This window comes from Netta rufina, assembly GCF_964035555.1.
Source record: "Netta rufina genome assembly, chromosome: 12".
Taxonomy (NCBI): domain Eukaryota; kingdom Metazoa; phylum Chordata; class Aves; order Anseriformes; family Anatidae; genus Netta; species Netta rufina.
In genome coordinates, this window is record NC_140135.1 from 19,146,914 (window position 1) to 19,170,169 (window position 23,256).

The following is a 23,256-nucleotide window of genomic DNA, read 5'->3' on the forward strand; positions in this document are numbered from 1 at the left end:
ATGGGTCTTAGATCCTTTAGTAGGCACAGAAAACTTTTCAGTCAAGGAATTGTTTGTATTATAGGGGTTGGAATATACCCTGTGGTATGGGAAAAACAAATGTAACTTTATATATATATATATATATATATATATATAAACTCAGATAAGTCTTTCTTTGTTTTACAAACCTATTTGGAACACAAAGTACAAAATATAAATGTTTTAATGGAGCTGCTATTTTGGTATTGATTTTCTTTGATAATTAAGACAAAGAGAATAGTATGAAGGAAGTGTATCTAATACATTATTTGATATTATCTCTCATCAGTCTTGTAACAAGCCAATTACTCTGCTTGTGTGGTAAGTGCAGATTATGGCTCATATTAAGGAATATGGACACAGACATCTGAATACATTACAGCATTATGAACAGATCTGTGGAAACAACATGAATGTTTTCTCTGTTACAGATCTGAGATGTAAGTGCAAATGCAATATAGCGTTAGTTTCATTAAACTAAAAGACAGAAACGGTAACCTCCAAAACATTACTGAATTAGTAAAAGTCTTTGAATTTCATTGCGGGTTAAGATATCTAGAATTTTTATGTCTTTTCTGGAGGCAGAGAGCACATAAATGCATTTTATAGATGACCTAATGCTCAGTGACTGGTTTCTACAGTTGCTCATTTTTGTGTCTATGCCCTATGGTCCTGATCTCACAAGCTCCTCTTTGAGGGCAGAACTGTTGTATAATTGCAGATGAAGGACTTTGTGTGAGGAACGGCTTCTTTTACAAGCTTGATTGAACGTGCAGGAAGGCAGGTCTCACGCTTCTACATGCCATAGAGATTAGTCTTCAGGGTGCATTTGTGGTTAACTTGTATCACAGAAGTACAAAAAATGCTGAACTTTTTTTTTCTTGTTTTTTTCTCCTTTTAATTTCTGAGAAATTGCTACAGTGCTTTGAACTTAATTTCTCGGATACTTGCTAGTTAAATAGTTGAATGTTTGGATAAACAGAATTGAGAGCTTGATTCTGGAAGAGAATCTTGCTTTGGCAACAACACTGGCTTGCCAAACCCTAAAATTGTATGTCACGCAATAGGAAGTCAAATTTAAAAACTTTTGAAATAGTTGCATTTCAGTGCAGATTTGCCTGCTCAGACATCATGAACTCTAAACATTAATCCTTGCTAGGCAGGGAGATAAACTTAAATACCTATCTTGTAGCTATGGAAAAAGTGCATAGAGATTTTGATGTACTTTGGGTAAGTGATAATTGGATATGTTACTCAGATTCTCAGGTTTTCTGCTCTAAAGCAGAATCAAGTAAACCAGTTTTTATTGTTACCCATTTTACTGTCAAGTACTGTACATTATGCTACAACTCTTCACACTACTGAATACATATTTCTCTGTAGCATTCTGGTTCCTGCGAAAACTTTCGGGTGGTTTTAAAACTGTCATTTTGTTAATTGGAATTATAAACTAGGATAATTATAAAATCTATCTGGACATTTTTAAAACTTTACAGGAATGCTGAACACAGTCTCCAGGAAAAGATCTAAGTAGTTGACACTTTCTTCATTTGCTTGCCTAAAAATTTATTGTCATGTATTATCTTTTCCAATAGTTTTCAAAATGCCAGGACAGTTCTAGGTGACAGAGATTGTCATCAGTATTCCTTTGGTTCTGGTTTTTACATGTTTTTTATGCTTTTTTTTTTTTTTTTAATCTTAACCCAGGTGGTCACTGGGTTAAGAGACTGAGACTTGTTTTTTCTATGGGAATTCTGTTATGGGAAAATGAATCCTGTTTTCTGAACTACAGTCACTATAATTACTTGATTTGTCTGTATTCTACCTATTAATGTTTTTAGAACATAAAACATTATTGTAGGAAATGCTGAAGTTCTCTAGGGACCTTCAGGAAACAGAATTTCACCTAAGAACCAGAATACTGCTTGCTCTTTGTATACAAATAAATAAATTGAAAGAGGACAATTTACTAATTCAGCCTTTCACATGTTTTTCTTTGATCTTTCTCCAGAACTGTTCATGCAGTATTCATCTTTAAGAAAATATTTTTTCTTGTAAAGTCTACAGAGTTGGCACAACTACTTCTAAATTAATCCCTCCATGCCTTTAAAAAACAGAAGGCAGGATATATGCTAGAAGTAAAAGCTATTTTTGCGTGTGTGAAACTATACTTTGTGATACAGTTTTCCAGTTCTTTTGTGCAGTTTCAGAATGAATTAATGGTGGTCTGTAAGTTAAGGGTGTTTGATATCTGTGTTGAAAATCAAGATGTCAGCTGGAGAGGCATTCTATTTTTGTTCAATTAATATCGGAGAGCATTACATCAAAGTGGTAAACTCCTCCTGTAGCAACAGATGCAGCAGCCCTGAAGCCTATTTTTCTCTCTTGTTACATTAGTGTTTAATTAAAGAAAACAACTAGTTGGAGGCAGTTACTTTCTGTGAAATGTAATGAAGATTTATTTTGTAAGTGACCTTCACTGTATTAGCTGAATCAGTAATCAGAAAAATTAATAGAATAATCAAATTATATACAAACTCATAAATCATCATGAATATGCTGTCAAAAATTCTGCTTTTAATATGTCCAATTGTTTCACAGCTGTATTAAAAATTACAACTGCTGATTCCTGCCTTGATGGGAACTGAAATGGCATTTAAAGGCTGTGCATGATGGAGGGCTACCAGGCCAAAAATTTTCACAACTGTTAATTTAGTTGTAATATGATTTGATGTCACCAGGGCAAAGTTGAAGTAGAGTACAGTGTTGTTGCTATCTTTCAGCAAAACTTGAATTATTGGTGTAGGCAGTAGCCAGTTAATTAGAGTAATATCAGTTTAAATGCCTGTCATTTAGGGTTAATGGTATCAAAGAGTTGCCTTGTACTTGAAGTGCAGTCACATTATCTGGAATAGCCTGGTGTATGAACGTGATGTTAGCACAGTGATTTTGTCATAAATTATTGGGATGCTTTTTAGTTTAATATTTCAATTTCTGTATTTAAATAATTTCAGCAAGTTCTTCCAAATCATTTTCAAGCTAGGCTGTTTTGGTAGGTATTTTGGCTCTTTACAGTTGTTTAACAGAATGCAATTGAAATTAATTCCTATTTTCATTTAAAAATAAAAGTTTTCTTCTGGCCTACAGTGCAAACAGGCCATGCCCTCCTCCACCAGATAGCAGACTACTCTTGAAAATAACTAAGTCCTTTGTTAAGACATTTTTGTGCAGCCAAGCAGCAAAGTTCTTTCAAAGCTGCTAGAAAAATGAAGTGCATCTATCAAAAAACAAACAACAAATAAGAAATAAACAAAAACTTGTCTGTGAATGTATTAGCTGCTATTTTTAATGTCATGCCATATGAAGTACATTTGTCTGAGTTGGTCCGAAAGATCCTTACACATGCTTTATCAGTCTAAAAGTCATTGATGGCAGCATTAGAGATAGTAAGCCAGTTTCTCAAGACTCTGTTATAATTCTTCAGTGGATGTTTAACCTTTGTGTCATGTTCAGCAGTCTTGAGACAACCAAAGGCGGGATGATTCAATGTAGTGCATCTTCTCCCTGCTTTTGCATGGGCAGAAGTGGTCTGAGGTAGCGGCTCTTCTGCTTTGGCCTGCAATTAGCAATAGTGGTGGCATTTCCTTAGGCTGCTGTGCTTCAGAGTACAGATATTATTGCCTCTTGTTCTTGTATGTGGTGTCAGGGGTGAAGAAGGCACAAATATTCTTCAGCACTACAGTATTTTGGGTGTTACAGACTCAATCTTAATTCAAATACAACACCTAGGCACTCTGTTAATGAAATGGCAGGTAGCATTTCTAATTTTATGCCCTCCCAGTTTGAGCTCTGTCTGTTCATGTGTGAGCTGAACATCAAATGGCTGGGTCACACCAAAGCTTAGCTGAGTAACAGGAACTTGGAAAACTCGCAGTATCCTTCTCCGGGATGGCAAAATGGAACAGCGTGTCGCTGCACTGAATGTGCTATGCACTAGTTCATGATTTCCTTCAAGAGGGTGTTTACTTTTGAATAATAGGTATCACAGAAAGAGCACAGGTGTGTTTAACTTGTAGGACAAAGCAATAATTGTCAAATGTCACTTGATAGCATTTGACAGTTGTCCCATCAGTTCTCTCTGAGCAAAGGATATGCACTTTATGACAATATGCAGATTATGTTCTTTATATTCTGCATACGTGAGAAGAGGTCACTGGTAGCTGATTGATCTGAATGAACTACTGGGGGGTAAAAAAGCAATTAAAGATTCCCAAGATGAATCAGACAGTGCAGAGAGTCCAAACCTAAAACGGATTGGGTACATCTGCCCCATTTTGTTTTTCTTCACTTCATTCCACTAGATAATTTTTATGCTGTCTGGAAACATTAAAGATTATTTCTCTTTTAAAATAATTGGAAAAATGTTTTAAGTGTTCTTACTGTTTTACCTTTTACCGTACTGAGTTCTAGAGAACTTAGTTCTGAGAGTTTTGTCTTATTCTTATAGTAACAATGCCCTGGAACAGTGCACCATGAACAAAAAGTAAGAGTGGAAGTTTATCCTGATTCACCAAACTTGAATTCACAATCAATCATGAAGCTTTATCTTTGTGAATCCCTAACGTACATCTTGTTTCTGTAAGATCACAAATTTCTCTGCATTACTGGGCTCTTACAAAAAGTTCATAGTTTCTTTTTAGATACATTTCAGAAGGCAGTTTGGTTGTTGATACTTGCTTGGTGCTATTTTCACGGATGTCAGCTTATATTAAAAGTTTTTAAGAGCTGGGATTAAAATATTTTCAAGCTGGTAATATTGCAGACATTTTAATGTTAAGTGAGCTCAGTAAAAATTGTAGGCATCACTTGTGGAAACAAAACTTGTATTTGTTGTTAATTACTTTATGTCACATCAAATCTACAGAGAAGTAATCCCCAGAGGTTAAGCCTGATTTGTAGCAGATTTAGGAAGTTAGGATAAGGGGATTTCTCTTCACCAGACCGATTCTTACTGTGCTGCTTTACAGGAAAGGGGTTTTGCAGTTTATGCATAGGATGTTCCTCTGATGAAGAATTTTGTTCAGAGATGCCCCAGGGGCTGGGGGGACACATCTTGGCAAGTGACAAACTCTTGCAGGGGGCTGACTTCACACGGATTCAGGAAGGTGCCCTCAAACTAGACTCTCTGCAAATGGAAAGAAGAAAATGGTTCGCTGGTCATTTAAAAAGTGGGAAATCTAAGTACGTGTATGATTTAGCAGGTCAGCCTCTGGCACAGAGAGTGGCTTAGTTACAGGTAGTCAGCAGGGAAACGTGGAAGGGAGCCAAGGCAGCTGTCTTGGAGGAGATGCCACGTTTTAGGCAGGAATGCATGTACAGTGGAGCAGCAGGTTGCTTATGATCAGCCATGGTGCGTGGTGTCATTAAACGTACTCATCCCACAGAGATCTGTGCCGTTCACTGTTCAATACTGAGTTTGATTTGTTGACCCCTGCTGCAGCAGTGTCATTGCAACTGCATGTAGCTCAGTGCATCAGAGCAAAGTAGAGAAGCACAACGTGATTGTTACAGAACCTCTTAACAAAAGCTGTTTCCTGCAGAAGTTGTTACAAACTAATCCAAAAGTAACTTCCTCATATTTAGTTGTCATAATTTAGTTTATTTAAACTGTGTCTCCTTATAGTATAAAAACAAATAAGTTGTAATTTTGGTTTAATGTTTCGGTAATTTATTTGAGTATTGAGATTTCTTTGTAAGTGGAAAACAACTTAGTATATTTTACCTTTTGAATTCTCTTAGGTTTCTTTTTCTCTTTAGAATATTTTTTATCATTATTCCATACAAGGAGTATCTTAAGCAACTGTATCTTAATATAGTTGGAACTCAGAGGAATCACTACTTGAACGAGGTCACCCTAAGACCACAAGAGGTACCCTATTCTGTTGGGGTACTTCTCGGTGCCCTTAAAATTTAATGTGCTCATAGTCGATAAAGTTCCCATGCTACAGTTAGCAGAAGCAGAGAAGTAAGTTCTGAACCACACTTAAAATTCTGGTAGAAGTTTGGTTTGGTTGTTGTGTGGTCTTACGTTCTCATTCTATACCATCTGCCGTGCAGCATGCTCAGTAGACATCCTGTCTTGAGTAAATAGGTGCTTTTCCATCCTGAATGACTGAGGATGGTAATAGGGGAGTGTTCAAGCTAATGTAACAATTAAGAGGACTCTAATAAATGCTAATTTAAAAAAGTTAACAAATCTTTTACAAAACTATATGACAGACATGCTCTGTTTTGATTGTTTTTTGATTGTCTGATTCAAAGATTAAGGCTTGTCATTAAAAACGTTGTACTACAGTGTGCACAATGCTTTGCCTTGCTTAACATAAGTGCTCTCATTGCTTACAATTAGTCATGATAGGTGTAACTTTTATTTTTTATGTTTCTAGGATGTGTGCAGTATTTGGTGGTATCTATTGTCTTCGCCATTCCGTGCAGTGCCTTGTAGTGGACAAAGAATCCGGACGGTAAGGGCAATATAAGTAACCTTCTGTTTATATACAAAACACAGGTGAAAAATGCGTTAAGTCAATTTAAAAAAAATGATTCTTCAAAGATCCTCCTCAGTATTAATAACACATCAACCTTGATTAAAAGTAATTTGTGTATAGGTCCTCCAGAACAAGGAAAGCGGGTCTAGAATATAGAAACTAAATTAATTTCCCTGTGATATTACTGCAGCTCCTGATCACCCAAGCTTGGAAGACAAATCATTTCAGCTGCCGGGGGGCTGGTGATGAGTGATGTTAGTTTTCCTTGTGGCCTTACCTACTCTAATTGATTTTCATCAGATGACAACAAAGCCCTCTGTTATTGCATTTTTAAAAATGGAGCTCACCTAAAGACTCATCAGATTAATCTTTGCTGATAATGCATGTCACTCCAAGAGAAAAGACTTTAATGAGTTTTTAGGTAGATTGTTGTCATAAACTATGCTGCCCTCTTATCCTAGGATAAATTCTTTTACAATATCAGGCCTGTAGGCAGGTGTAAAGTTGGAAAAGGCAACCCATAGTTTTTTCCATCGTGGCATTTTTTTCATACCTCTGTAGTTTGTCATGGTTTCTGTTGTATACGTTTTATCAGTTACTACTTACTCTACCTGAGACTTTAGCTCTTAGGAGTCTTTTTTTTTTTTTTTTTTTTTCCAGCTGTAATTGAAAACATTCTTCAGCAAATATTGGAAAATAAGATATAAGATATGTAGGAACTTTTATTAGGAATATTAGTAATTAAATGATCAGTGTAGTATGTTTGCTTTCCAGTTTCACTGCATATTTGATTCTTTGAGAGCATGGTACTAGTAGCTAAAACAAAGTATTTTCAGCAACAGGATCATAAAACTTTTTTTTTCTAATCATTCAAAAAAGTCTTAAATATTCTCTTCACTGTAGTAAAAATGCCACTCAAAGGCCAAGTTTCTTTGAATCAAGTGTATTCTCTTATCCAGATATTCAGAAAGGATATTTTCTCTTTTTCTATTTTCTCTCACCAGAATGCAGTACTGCTGTTTACTTGTGAAAAGTCTCTTCCTTAGTGTTACATAGTAAGCTAACCAGTTCTGTTGCTAAGATCATCACTATTTCCTTTCACTTCTTTCTCCATGTTACCTGTTTCCTTACTGTGCATTCCCTTTTTGTGCCAGCTCTGTTTCCTCTTGACTTCAGGCTGCAGTCTTTTACCTACTAGAAATCATCTATCAGATTGTTAATGAGGGTATTCATGAGTTACTGAGCTTTTGAGTCAACAGGCCATTAATAGTAATTGTTAATAGGCAAATTCATATCTTCTTGTTACCACAGCTGTCCCTGTAGTTTGAGACAGCTTGTCTTGACTGCAAACAGGTTAAACTTACAACAATAGGCATAGTCAAGTTATGCAATGTTCATCACTATTTTATAAAGATCTTCCATAGGCTTCCAGATTTCATCAGTATCTTCATGCAATTAGTTTTTTAGTATCTTTAATATATGTGCTTTAATACAAGTAGGGAAAAAATATAAATACAGCCTTGATTTTCTTCTCAAACTTCTTGTTCATTTAGAGTTTTGGTTTAACCCTAAGTATTACCATAGGTCATTTCAGCTCTTTTCCAGACTTGGCTAACATTATGTCCAGTACGAGAAAAGTAAGAACCAATTCAGTAACTAGTTGAACTGCTTTTTTATTTTTTTACTACATGTAAAAATTGTATATAGAGAGAGCATTAGATTTTTTGTCCTGAACCACCCAATTATTTTAATCTTGTTGCTATAGCCCTTTTTAAAGTTCACAAAAGTAAGATTCAGGGTAGACAACATGAAAGTATGCAAACTTTTATACGTACTTGTTTTAAAGTTTCATTAAGTCACTTAAAACTTTCTTTTTTTTAGGTATCATATCAGATTAGGTCTGGTGTTCTAGTACATAAGCAGAGCATTCTGTACTCTTGATAGAACTCTGATGCTTCGTTAGAAAATAAAAAATACATCATGTTAATTAGATTGAGGAAAAAGCAAATTGAATGTATTCATGGTTATTGTTTTCTTTTTTGTTATTTTCTCATTTTTATTGTACATCATTTATTTGACTTTATCTGATAAATTTTAGATTATTTTAAATTACATGGGTTGCATTAATACTAATGGTAGACATTTTATATTGATCACTTTTTAAATACATTTCCAATTAAATAATTCTGTCTCAAAAATGGAAAAGGTATGATAAATGGAAATTTATATGTCTGTAATAAAAAGATATAGCAAACACATAGTCATTTACATATCTGTCTTGAAATATTGCATACTGGCTTTGTCAGTGCTGGTAAGTCCATTTCAAGGATGTCGCCCTTAGTCCATTAGTTTGGATAATGAGCCCTATAAAGTACATTTATAACTCGTGGCACTGCAAGGAGATGGATTCTAATTTTCATCCTTTTATCTAGACACATTGAAAGAAGGTCAATGGAGGGTTCTGTATGATTCATTGTCCCAACACATATCAGATGACAGAGACCTGATAATGTCAGTGCATAAGTGTCTTCCATATTTGGAAGCAGTACTTGAAAGAAATTTTCTCAGCATCATCCTTTGAAGTAAAGTGGAGACTGATATTAAAAGCATTATCTCTTTTTCTGTTTAAAATCTTATCAAGTGTATGACCCGATAGCTGTTCCTGAACAAAGAAGAGGAAACAACACTTAGCAGGAAAATAAAAAGCGTGTGGTTGCTTTTGCTGGCTTTGAGTGATATAACATGACATTTAATCAACCTTTCCCCTTCAATAATGTTTAGGGGGGTGGCAGGGGAAATTGTTTCATAAACAATAAGAAAGGTTATAATTAGATATGAACTGTAGCGGCTTGACTTCCTTGTTTATTTGCAGTATTCAAATGAGTGCTTGAGAAAGAAATCAGTTTAACATTAAGAAAAAACTTCTTAAAGTTGCAAGAGAAACACAAACACATGTTGAACGGAATGTGATTTGAAGTGTACAGAAAGTACAGCATACAGCATGTTTCAAGTTAATCAATATTTGTACCATTAGACTTAAAATTACTGCTTTGCAAGTTATCTGCTGCATTTGGATGTCGGTATATGTGTAGCATCCAGATTCCTATGAAATAAGCATTAGAAGTTTTTTACAACTCTCCTTACTTGTTACTAACTTCTTATGTTTGTACGTAAGCATAGCCTGCGCCCTTCTTCAGTTCTCATTTTTGACTAGAAGAAGCAACGGTGAAATCCTAATGCTGCTAAAGCTAGCGATGACGGGCTGCCGTTACTTAGGTTTCATTCTCCTCTTCTGTAGTTGCATAGACCATTCTGAGCACAGAAGCTAATGAGTAACGTGAAGCTACAAAAGTGTTCTTTATTTGTAAGGCATAACTTGCGTGTCAGATAATTACTTATACAGGAATTGAGCTGCAATAAAACATTTAAATCTGTTAAGGGATCTCCGTTAGGCATCCTTCTGATGTTTTACATGTTGCTCATGATGTGTATGCACATGTGTAAAAAAAAAATGAGATGCTTGTTCAGAAGTATTTAATTAAAAAAAAAAAAAACAACACAGTAACTCACATATCTAAAAAATGTTAGGTTAAACTAATTTGCTCTATTTTTACAGGAAATTTTCTGTACACTTGTCTATTGAAAATTTATATACTAATGCCACTACATATAATTATTCTTGTATCATTTGGACCTGCATACATTCAGAGAGGCTTTTTTTTGGTGGACCATTGTTTTTGACTTTTCAAGTGTTGTCTGAGGCAAATGAATGAAACATTTGCACTAGAACAGGAATAGAATCAAGCAGTATCTATTAAGAACATTTATGCTGCTCTTAAGCAGTTACCCTTTTTGTTTGTAACTTAGAGGTAAATGTTATATTTAACCACTAATAATACAATCTTAGAAGTTTAGAAAAGTTCTCCTGGAAAGTCTGATGCAAGCATTTCTCATAGATCTTTTCTTACGTCTCTTAAATTAATTTACCATTTTATTTGTCAATTATTAGGAAAATAAACTTGCCTTTGGTAAAGGTTGCTGGTGTGAGGGGCAGAAATAGCACCGTGTTAGAGTAATGCCTACAAAATCATTAAGAGTATGACTTTTCTACGCTTTGTGTACTGTGAAACTTGATGCCATTTTCACATACAAGCAAATAGCAGTGTTACTAGCGTACATCTTGTTTTCCTTAAAAAGCAGCTACTTTGTTAATGTTCTAATATCAGTTTAATGAAATTGTATGTAAAAAATGTCATGTATGCCATGTAGAATGTATAAATATCTGATTTCTTTATCAATTTGAGATGTGTATTTAGAGGTTCACATGATAAATGTGTACAGATCATTTGACACACATAAATGATGTTCTGTGTAATTCAAGATTGAAAAACGTGTATACTTTTGTTACTTTATATCTGCGTTTATTAGTTTGGTTCAAATTTTTCAACAGATGCAAAGCAATTATTGATCATTTTGGACAAAGAATAAGTGCCAACTATTTTATTGTGGAAGACAGTTACCTTTCAGAGAGTGTATGCAGAAATGTATGTTACAGGTATGTAGTAAAACAGTAAACGTACTACATCTCTTAAAACAAAAGAGCACAGTGCAAATTAAAGACATTGTTTCCTGCTTAATCTTTGCAGCATAGCTTAGTTCTGTGCATAGTTTTTCCTCTTCCTTGCATATATCTGAGAATATAATGTATTTTCTATGTTTACGTTTCATTAAAGGCTCGTCTAAATTGTATTATCCATTTCCTTTTAAAAAATCCATTAAGGGTTTCACGTTTGTTTAAAAGTGCTTAGAAGGTGCAGGTTCTTTTGCTCTTCTTTAAATTTGTTCAGGTGTAGAGAAAAATAAAGTCCCTGTATTTTCTGTTTTTTGTTGTTGTTGCCAAAAGCATTGGACATATAGTGCCTTTGTCCTCAAAGTACTGCAGATATGAAAATAATAAAACTATAGTAGTGAGTGCAATGCAGAAATAATTATAGGCCATGGAAGAGTTGAGGTTTGAATTCACGAACCCCACTGTAGTATATTTCCTGTTAATACAAAGTATCCTGTGCTGTTTGGAACGTAAAAAGTCTTCTAACATGCTGCTACTAATCTTAATAAAATAAAACAAATTTTTAAATGGGAAGGATATTCATGCTGCTTCATATAATGGCACTGACTCATTAATTCATCATCTATTTTTGTCAATTAAAATATTATATTAATGTTCCAGATGTGGTCCTACTTTATCAACAGGCAAAATGTCTTACCAGTAACCGTACTAATACAGATTGTATGCTTAAATAAAATTTCCACAGTATTATGCATTATTTGGGATTGCCAAAACTCTGAATCCAAATTGCAATTTTTTATGTTTCAATACCACAATTTTATTTATTTTTTAATTGTAGGCAGATCTCCAGAGCAGTGCTCATTACAGATCAATCTGTACTAAAGACAGATTCAGAGCAGCAGGTATATACCAATTTTTTTATCACTTACTTCTTTATGAATTGTATGTATTGATATTTAAACTGTTGTTTAGGTGTTACGAATTAGTTTATGGATTTGTTTCTGCTTGAATCAAGCATTTTGGTCAGCCATCTCTACTGATATAATTGTATAATTCATCAGTTTCTCTAAAACTCCTTGTAATTTTACTCTATTGTAGTTTAATGACTTGGATTTCTCTGTTGTTTGATGCTATGGTAATTAACCCAGTTTCTTGTCTAAGCTTTGTTCGAACATTTTTGTTTTATAACATTCACTTTTATAGCTTGAGATTCCTTTCATACATATTCAGATCCTTCTTCAAATGTTTCTGCTTTGTCAATCTTTAATACCCTTTAGAATTAAGGCCTGCACTCTGTGTTTTTTTTTTTTTTGTTTTTTGTTTTTTTTTTCCGTACACTGCCTGTGTGCTTCCATTAATTTTTACAGGTTAAATACTATCTATAGAATAAGAATAAAGATGAGAAGCCTGTCCTTCCTAAATCTTGTTACTAGTAGTCCTGCATTGAAATACTCTCATTCTCACATACCAATGCTCTTGCCAACAGGGTTTTCTGTTTCATAAAAGAAACACCTGCATCATGGGTTGTATATATGGGAATAACAACTGCTCCTTGAGAGCTTTTAATATATGTTGCAGAAATACATGCTTATAGGATTGATAAACTTCTGCAGGTGACTGAACATATACACAGATTTCTGTGACCATACATACCTAGGTATGAATTTATTGGTAAATAAGTGTGAAGCTTAGATAATCTTTTTATTTTTGCAAAAGTATAAAGATTTTTAAACTTAATAGGTTTATCTTTCAATAACTTTCCACAAATCAATGTGTATGTTTGTATACATACGTCTGGTTATCATAAATCTTTTATATTCCAAACTGTGCTACACGGCTTTTGGTCTAATAATTACATATGGTATTCTGAATACTGTGTTTTATTTGCAATTCAGTGCATAGCCATTTGTAATTAAGCAGTTCATAGGATATTAGAGTTGCGGTTTGTAATATTTCAGTGTAAGTTAATACAGCATTTAAAAATTAGTGTGATATTCAGAATTTTCTCTTCTCTTTCTGCTTGGCAGGTTTCCATTTTGACAGTGCCTCCAGTGGATCTAGGACAACCAGCAGTCTGTGTCATTGAGTTGTGTTCTTCAACTATGACATGCATGAAGGACACTTGTAAGTATGGGATATATGTTCTCCTAACTGTATTACTTCCTACTAGGCTAGTATATTTATTTTCACTTATACAATAATAAATCTTTCCATTAAAAATAGTAATAATTCAAAGTACATGAATCTTACTGATGGCATGTCCTTAGAGTTTGTTTGAAAATGGACAACCTTACCTGAAGTACACTACATTTTGGGGCTTTTTGACTTCTGAAAGGTTTGGCAGAGGTAAAATTATGTCTAAGCTTACACTCTTGTACTCTACGGAGTGCATCATGATTTATTTGAGGAAAGGATACACAAATGCTTTTAAGAACTTTATTATTGTCTAATTCTGCATTAGATTTTCTAATTCTGTCTCAGAAATAACCTTTTTTGAAGGGACTTTCCCGGTATTTGCATTAAGAGTTTTCTAAGTACGGAGCTTTATGACTTTTGTTGGTATTTTGTGTGAACTTCAAATAGATAAGCAACAAAATAGTCATATGGGGTACTTATTTTTCTTTCCAAACTTTTTTTTTTTTTTTTTTTTGCGTTCTGGTACTCAGATTACAAGACGGGGACACTCTCTGGAATATAAGTAGAATTAGATATCATCTGATTAACACTTTTTAACAACAATGACAACAACAAAGTAATAAATTCTAATAATGACCAATTTGTTTTACTGGTACCCAGGCCTGAACTCAGGTATTTGCATATGAAAGAAGAATGAACTAAAAGATTAAGTCATTCAAAGTTATATTTCTTACTTGTGATAAAGTGATAAATCTGCAATTAAGAAATTCACTGCCGTAAAGCATAATGTTAATATTTACTCCTTTAAATAGCAGATTTACTTTTTTTAAGGACTTATACAGGCATATACCAGGATGTGAAACTAAAGGATTCAGGCTAAGCAGGTGTAATTATTAGTTTCAAGAGAATTTTTGTGATGCTGAAAAAATAAGTTTTTGTGTTACTTGAATTTCTCCATTTTCCTTCAGTTTCATAAAAAATGTGTTACGTTCTTTAATGAAATTTGTCTTCAAATGGAATAGTTGTTATTAGTAAAGGGCACTATTTCATAAATTTATATAAATATATTTTTAAAACTTTTACATCATTATCTGTAAATAGGTTTTAACCTGACTGATTTCTCTTTCAAACAATTATTTAAGATAAGTATACAAATACATCTGCGCTTTGATCACACTGCATAAATGACAGGCACATAATCTGTATTGCCAGTTGAGTGGAACCAAACTCCTTCACTTGCCCTAAAAATTGAGACTGTAATGATGAAATCATGAACTAAACTCATCGTTCTTCTTGCTAGAAGAATTACTTGAAGACAAATGTTGGCAACCACTGTAACTAATGCAGTTATACCCGAGTAAATCAAATATAATCAAAATATATACTGATGACTGTAACTCATAGCCATAACCTTAAAGGTAATAAAAAAGATTTTATAGGAAGTAAATCATGTGAACTTTAGTGATTTATAGCGGTTCTTTTTTTTTTTTTTTTTTTTTTTTGAGGAAAGAATAGGTTGTATTACAGTGTTTGGAGTTGTAAACATTTAGTTAACAATACAGGGAGACATTCATTATCACCACCTGTTTTCATTTGCCTTTGTTTTGTTGTTTTTTGTTTTTTGTTTTTTTGTTTCAGCACATATGCCTTTTAGATAGAAAGTTTGATTTTGGTTAAATTCAAAAATGAGTATCAATCTTTGAAGGTGATTTTGTGTGTGCTAGCGTACAAAAGGAAGAGCATGAAGGGTTAAAATTCTGGCCCTCTTGAAGTCCTTGTCAAACTTTGTAGCATAACTGGGGCCAAAAAAATCATTCAAGACATTCTGGTGTACTTGTGAATGAAATAATGAAACAAATGCAGCTGGGTTTCAGAGTGAAAAGGAAAATATATCCATTTAAAGTAACATCATAGCTATACTTAGCTATGAAATTGATCAAAAACATACTGTAATGAAAACAAATGAATCAGTGAATTTGTACAGAGATAGGCACAACATCATGATGCTCTGACAGGTACTTCACTACCGATGAGTTTCCAGGTAGTTGTTCAGTAACAAATGAATGCATTTAGGTGGGTTTATAAACTTTACATGTGTCTTTTGAATATCTGAATGAAGGGATGTGAATTCAGGTGGGATAATGTAGCAGAGCTCTATCTCATGAGAGGCCAATGAAATGTAACTTAAAATCTGTGTTTATTCATTTCATCTCCTATTTACTGTTTAGTACAATAAAAGAACTGGAAGTCTTGCTCAGACTTTTTCCTTCAGTGAAGAAAGATAGTGCACCCAGAAATAAGCTTGAGAAGCCTAAGTAGGCACAGAATCAGAATTCCAAATTTCTGCTCAGTCCCAATTCAATTGTTTTTGGAGGGTGTTGATGAAAGAACAGTGGTATGTGTGGGTTTACTACATTGTTGAACTATTGGACTGTCAAGGATTATGGAATGTACTCAAGAATATTCTTGGGGTTTCTAGAGATCCTTAATTGATGTTTGTTCATCCAGACTCCTGCTCCTGCTTTTCCTGGTATCAGTAGTCACCTATTCATAGAACAATATTCTCTTTGTCTGCACTGCTGATGTTAAATTATACTTTCATCCTACCTGTTAATATGGAGGAAAGAGATAATTGTGAGGTTCATGTGTGAAAGGCAGTTATTGGGACACAGATCCATCGTGTACTCAAGAACTTAGAAGAAGAATGAATAGATTCCATTGGAATTAATATAATTCATGTGTTGTATGGGGGATGAGAGCATAAGGAATTTGTGTTTTGTTGGCTTTTTGTTTGTTTTGAAGTAATTTGTCAACATTTCTTTGGAACTGGAGTTAGTATTTAAAGTACGTGGACAAGACCTGAAATGTAGTACCTGTTTTAAAACGTGTCATCCTGCAGATTTCGTTCCTTCTGAGATTTGTGCAGAGGTTTACCAATAAAGTTCTTAAAAAAATGTGAAAAAGTGATTTATACAAAGTGATTTATATGAAGAGCAGTGACTTTTAAAAGCCTGCTGTGCCTTTTTTTTTAAATTATAAGTGATATCTGTATATCTGCATACTGGTGAATGTAGTTAATTTGTGTTCTCTTTTACAGATTTAGTCCATTTAACGTGTCCATCAACTAAAACTGCTAGGGAAGATTTAGAGCCTGTTGTACAGAAGTTATTCCATCTAAATACTGAAGCAGAAAAAGGTAAAAATAAATAAATAAAGTAGAGCTTACCGTTTTATTTGAAGTATCCGTTACTGAACGTCTGAATCCATCACCTGGATGAAAACAAGTGATAAGCTGCTACTTAGATGACAGCGTTTCAGAGTGAAGGAATCTGTGTTCAGAGGAGGATCACAATTAGGCAGATGTCAGGTTTCTTGTATTTCATGATCTAATGCTTCAAGTGTTGTTCAGCTGTAGGTTAACTTCAGCGTACAAGGACTGTAGATTTAAGTGTGTAGAACCTTTTTAAATTTTAGCACTTTTTTAGCACATGGAAACATATTTGCTCCTCAGCATGTTTTTCAGTAGAGAAATGAAGTGTTTGTGCACTTGTTTCCTTTTCCTTTTTTTTTTTTTTTTTCCACTTCATCCTAGTTTCTTCACAAAAACCCACAAAAGTTAGGAGTTAGTTAAATCACAAAACCCCAAGAGGTAGGGGTCTGCTTTTTTCCTCCAGCTGCCAGATTAGGCAGATTTTATTTGCCTTCTCCTGTTCTAAAGCTGTTACTCATCCTTTCTGTCTTCAAGTGCTTCCTTGCTGCTTTTGAAATTCTCTGGATTCTGCTTTAAGCAGTGGAAGTTTAAAGACCTTGTTCACTGTGGTGTTACTGGGAAGACAGATTTCCATTTTTTTTCCCAGTAATTAATTATTTGATCCTACATTTAAGAAACTTTGCCAGCTACTTTTATGAACTTTGACCTTAAGATGGACAACTTCACAGTCCCAGAGTTGTTGACAAAGCAATTGTCCCTGAGCTAGTTTCTTTGAGCTAGATTTGGATATATTTTAAAACACAATTGGTTTGCTTATAGTAGTTGCTCTTAAGTTTCACTCCTACCTTTGTGTATTCAGGTAGAATTTTCTCATGTTTAAAAAACAAAAACAAGAACAGTCTTTTATGTACACAGTCTTTGTTTTTCCTCTCAGGGTTCTGTAACTAAGAAAATGTTTCATAAAAGGTTGGCTTCTGCTTCTCACAATTTTATTTTCCTATGTTTTTTCCCATTTTTAAGATTTTTTCTTCTACCCTTTAATGAAAAGCAAATATCCTATTGTTTTATTAGACAGCAAACTGCTTTAAGTAGAAGGTAAAAGATTAAATGCGCTTTTTAACTTCTCTGCTTACAGGAAAAGGAAGGTTTATTTTGATGTCCCAAACAAAAATGTAATTCTTTTAATCAGTTTGTCTTTATAAAACGAATACGTTGTTTACAACTAGAAAATAGAAAACATTTTGCAAATGCAAATATAATTAGATTGGAATGCTGCAAACACTTCTCATGCTTGTATTTGTTAATTTAAAGCCTGCTAATTTCCAAACATTAACCTTTAATGTATATCTTAAATTTTCAGCACAGTGCCAAGTGTTTTGAAGACTCAGTTGGTGAAGAAAAGATTAGCTTGCAGTTTAGCGTCTTCTAGTCATTGGGGGAGGGGAGATGGCATTAATCTTAATGTTTAAAGTGATCCAGTTCTGAAATGATGTATTGTTTAGAACCTGACTGAAATTCTTCTGTAGAAACTCTGTGATCATAGGGGTCCTCAGGTGCACTGAGGCACTGAAAAGCTAGTTTTCACTGACACATAGGCCTTTTTATCATCAGGATGAGGTAGTGGTCGTATTTTAATTAAAATGTCAGAACAAATACTGTTGGAGTTATTGAAAATGAATCACCAGATAAAGTGAGCACTGGGCCATGGCAGGTCAAAGAGGCAAAGTCACCTGGAGAAGAGGACTCCATTCATTTTCCTGCCTAAATGAGGAAGAAGTAACTTTTATGAGCAATGTGAACTTTTAAATATATTAAAGAGCATCTTGCCCTGTATTAAGGCTCAGACTTTCACAGGCTGATGAATTTAATTTATATTTCAAATTGTTCAAGATGGTTAGCACCTATTTTTTTTAAAGTATTTGACAGTTATAAAAAGATACCGAAGAAATAGCAGAGATTTATCTTTTTTTTTTCTAATTCAATTGTTTTAAAATACTGTTTTGAATGTCGTTACATAGTAGTTTCTTCCTTGGAAAGAAGTAAATCTCACAAGGTCTTTTACAGGCTTCATTTATTTTAGAGGAGCTAAAATACCAAAAAGGGGACAGCAAATATGCCAAACAAATAGTATCTATTAAGCTCAGAATCTGTTGTGTATTCCTCCATTGCATTCTGCACTGTTAAAAAGTGACCTTCATCTTCCAAGAGCTTTTTTTTGTCTATGTGCAGAGGGATTATATCAGTGTGCAAAGTAACTACGAGAATATATGAATGATGAACAAGCACAATGTAGCTAATGGTCATTTTGTGTTTGTAATGATTTATACTGTGTTACAATACACCTCAACAAGTGTAGGTAAATAAACCAACTATTTTCATTCGGCAGTGTTCCCAAAGTATAGGGATTTTACATATTACTTATCTCAAATAGTGTGCTTCTGTTTTTAACTAATTCTTAATCTGCAGTTAGTAAGGGAGAGTGGGGCGATATTACTTTTTTTTTTTTCTTAAACAATGCCTTTGATTTAAGCCATGAGCCTTGGTGAGTCTCCTTATATTGGCTTGAAGATGCCCAGCCTTTGAAGCATACAAAGGTCCATTATGGAAGGAGTTCCCATACGAAGATAAACTATTAAATGAGGGGGAAAAAGTACACATGAAGAATGTCTTTGCATATGGAATGAAGTTCTGAGTTGGTTCAACCCATGGAGAACTTACTCAGCCCATCATAAGCACATGGAGTCTTTCCTGAGTGAGCTAGATAACACAAAGTGAAAAGTGGTTAAATTTAGACCCAAGCTTCTTGGTACTGTTCGTTTATGTGATAAGGCATTCTTCTGTGGCGTACCATGTACAGAATAAGTAGAGTTTACGTAATTATGGAAACAGAATTATGATGAAAGAGTACCTCAGAAAAGAATGGAAAGTAAAATTAATTAAATAATTTGAAAATACATGTTTATTAATGTAATTTCCTGTTAATAAATTGACTTTTAGTATGCTAGATTATGTTTTTATTTTGTTACATATAAACACTGATTATGGGAAATGCTTTTTTTTTTTTTTTTTTTTAATCTTTCTAGAGACTGAAAATGAAGAACTGGAAAAACCCAGAGTCCTCTGGGCAGTATACTTCAACATGAGAGATTCTTCAGGAATCGACAGAAATTCATACAGCAGCTTACCCTCAAATGTGTATGTCTGTTCTGGCCCAGACGCTGCTTTAGGAAATGACTGTGCTGTCAAACAGGTTAGTAAGAGAAATTTTTTTTTGGTTGCAGAATTTCAGTTTTAAATACAGTCCAGTCTGCTTTTGTTCTGGGTTATTCTGCTTTATGGTAGGTAATCAATACTAATACAGCTATAAAGCTTTGCAGCTAGACACACAAAATTCTTAACAAGCAAAGTAAATGTCAGTGGAACTGAGAATGGAAGAAACTTCAGAAAAGGACAGTTAGTGTAGTAACATTAGGAGTAGTAGATGGTTAATCTGAAAAGGTAGAGGGCATTTATAAGGTAGAAGTACCTGAAAATGATGATGTTGGGAGGATGGTGCCTTTAACACTGTAGAAAGGAAAAGCCAGTATAAATGAAAGGTCAGAAAAGCCCGTCTACAGTTCATCTTGGAAAAATTGTCAAAGTGGTGTAGTACCTGCAGGAGACAGCCACAGGCCCAAAGGTATTGGAAGAAAAAAAAGGGGGGGAAGAGAAAACAACAACATCATTATTAGTCTGGCATGTTGAGCTACCTGTTAAGCTTACCTTCCCTTTGCTTTAGTACCACTGCATTAAAAATTTATGGTATAATTGTGTCTCTGAAGTCATTGAGGAGAATCTCACTCAACTCATTATCTTGAGATAGTATTTGGCACCAAATCACATTCAGTTTTGACTTTAAGTTCTCAGTGTTTATGTATTTAGTTCCAGCTAACTGGAATCCTGAACTGAGACCTACTTGCAACTTGCTTAGTAGTAGACATAACAGACCAGTACTCACTTTGAGACACAGTACTCGTGCTCTGGAAGGGCAAGTGAAGAAGCTCGCTAGGCAAAGAATAAATGGAGAAGTGCTGAAGTAGCTGCCGTCTCTCTTGGCAATAGATAGAGTACTCAGGAACACCAGATCATCAACAGTAGTTACATAGAAATTGTCAAAGAACTGCACATTAAATCTCTCTTTGTGCCTTCCCCACTACTACGGAGCAGAAGACAACAAGATCTTGAGAATATGCAGTTTATGACTTGTTCAATACAAGAAGACTGCAGGAGTGCTTCTCCTTTGCTCTTCCATTCAAAGACGTGCTTTGATAAGGAAGGTATAAATTCTTAGGCAAATCTACCACAGCAGTCACTGTGATGTCAAGATACTTCCAGACCTAATGTATGAGAACAATTTTACACCTTTGTAGGATTAACTGACACTACTCATTTTTAAAGCTGTTTTTTTTAATGTCCCTCTTCAGAGAATGTGCATGCCATCTTCTAACTAGTTGCAGGACTTTTTATGAGTAAGTCATAAACCTCTTAAAATAAGAGTTTAAAATGTAAAGGCTGACATAGCCTGAACTGTAGGGTCAGAACAGTATAATTAAGGGCTAATAGTACCCTTCATTTTCCTTTACTAGGAAATCATTTGCCTCCTGATAGGACAAAAGGATTGTCAAGACAAAAAATAATGCAAGACAATTATTATGGTAACAGTTTTAAATTGTAAAGGAATTCTTTTTTAAAAGAGATTTTTTCAACAGTTACTTGAAACACTGCAGGTTAAAAGCTGTTTAAATTTGTTTTAAAACAGCCTATTTCAAATTCGGACAGCCACCCTTTCTAGAATTCAGCTTTGTTTTTTCCGCCTTAAGAGCTCCTATTTTTACCAGTGGATGAGTAGTGGTATTATAGATCAAGCTGTATGTACACAATCTAAGTACTGGAGTTTGCCTACAGGTGAAATCTGTTGGCAGTCAGTGAGGTAGATGTTAACTGGACATACCTCAGAGGAGAAGCAATTAAGAGCCTGACAGTGGTTTTCAGGAAGAGTAGGAGTTACATTTTTTTTATCCTGTTTTAAATTTTGAAATATGTGGTCACTATTTAGAGTGAAAAATATTTTAGTACAAGCATGTTTATAATTAAAAATCATGAAGGAAAAAAACCAACAAGGAGTATATGTGAGGACCAAATAAGGACTGGGCTTAAAATAAAGCAGAACTCAAAGTTAGGACTCACCCTTCCCAATTAGTTTACAGGTACTTTACAGGCAATTGGAGAAAACAAATGTAAGTTGGTGTGCTCTCTACCCCCAGATCCCTTTCATCTTCCTAGCAACGGGTGAAAATCTCTAAACATGAGATAATTACAAATTCATGGATGAGAAAGCTATTAATAACTAAAAAAAATAATAAAACAACAACAATAAAAACCAACTATGTGTATTACTCTTGGGATAGCTTGGAAAAATGACTATAAGTTCTCTAATCAATTCTACTTACTGTTTTAGTCATAATTCCTATGATTTATGTTTTCGTTACCATTAGTATTTCTAATTCCCCTGTTATGCTTTGGTAGTATTGGTGATGCATTACTTAGAAGGTGAGGTATCACAACTTAACAGCTTATTATCTCAGTATACAGATGACTTAATTCTTGTTCTACTTTAATTCAGTTTTCTAAATTCTAGTATAATATTGATTAAAATTTTAATGTCTGCATTTATTTGCCCTGAGGATAGGCTTAATCAAGTGTAAAATCCTGTTTATGATTCCTTCAAATTCTGTACATACAGATTTCTTCCAGACTGCGTCCAGTTTTCTATTTCTTGCTCTCTACAACCTGACATGAATTATCGTGTACAATTAGTATGCAATGTTCCCTGAGTTACTTCAGACTTCCGAGGCATCTTCATGTTTATAAGAAAGCATTACGATGTCATGCCAATATTTGTGCTTTAACCTGTTTCCTTTTTTTTTTTGTTTATCTGGAAGGATTTCATAGTTTTTATAGTGTGTTGTATTTCCAAGCTCTGTTAGTTTGGTAGTGTTCTCTGTAAATGTTGCTACGAAAGCCCATACAACTACTGTATGTGCCATCAAAACAGTAACAACAAAACATAGTTTTGTTCAACTTAAAGTAGTTTAACAGTTATAAATTAGAATATCTAATTGCAAATGCTTTGCATACCTAATTCAAACATACACACTTCTACCTCTGGTGCACTTAAATTGTTGCTTCGATATTTAGTAGTTACTAACTTAATTACAATAAATATCAATGTGCTGTAATGAAGGAGATGTTAAATTATTATTGGTTATTCTGCATGACTTCAGCTGGGTAAGGTTAACTTAAAAAATTGTTAGACCTGCAAGCACGCTACACCGTTAAATTGTTCAATTATAATCAATGTCATGATGTCCTACATAGATAAGATTCTGAGAATTTCTTTCCATGTTCAACCTCATAATTACTTGACTGTTTTTGGTCACTGCCTAATTGGAGGCTGAAAAATTGTTCAGAAATGCAGCATGGAGTGTTTGTCTGTTCTGTTTTTTCATATGCATAGTGCAAAATAAGGCACTTTTCTTCATCCGTATTCTATTAAATACAGTAATTCAAGTACATTTTTGGAGTGTCAAGGGCAAGTTCAGACTTGAAATTAAAAGTCTTTTTCTTGCCTTCAAAAACTTAGTTTGTAAACCTTTTGTAGGGTATTTGCATCCCCTTCTCCTCCAGACTTATTAGTCAGGGTCTTGAAATTACAGACTCATCTTTTTGGA

At 34.2% G+C, this 23,256-nt stretch overlaps 1 protein-coding gene across 1 annotated transcript in view; it reads left to right on the forward strand.

Annotated features, from left to right (window-relative positions):
• The window catches only part of CHM (CHM Rab escort protein), a 59,791-nt gene that overhangs the window by 32,909 nt on the left and 3,626 nt on the right, over nucleotides 1-23,256 (forward strand). The window contains exons 9-14 of the mRNA XM_084293843.1: nucleotides 6,468-6,545; nucleotides 11,020-11,124; nucleotides 11,978-12,041; nucleotides 13,167-13,263; nucleotides 16,373-16,471; nucleotides 19,570-19,736. Coding sequence (XP_084149969.1) covers nucleotides 6,468-6,545; nucleotides 11,020-11,124; nucleotides 11,978-12,041; nucleotides 13,167-13,263; nucleotides 16,373-16,471; nucleotides 19,570-19,736 — 610 coding nt within the window. The remainder of the gene's footprint in view (nucleotides 1-6,467; nucleotides 6,546-11,019; nucleotides 11,125-11,977; nucleotides 12,042-13,166; nucleotides 13,264-16,372; nucleotides 16,472-19,569; nucleotides 19,737-23,256) is intronic.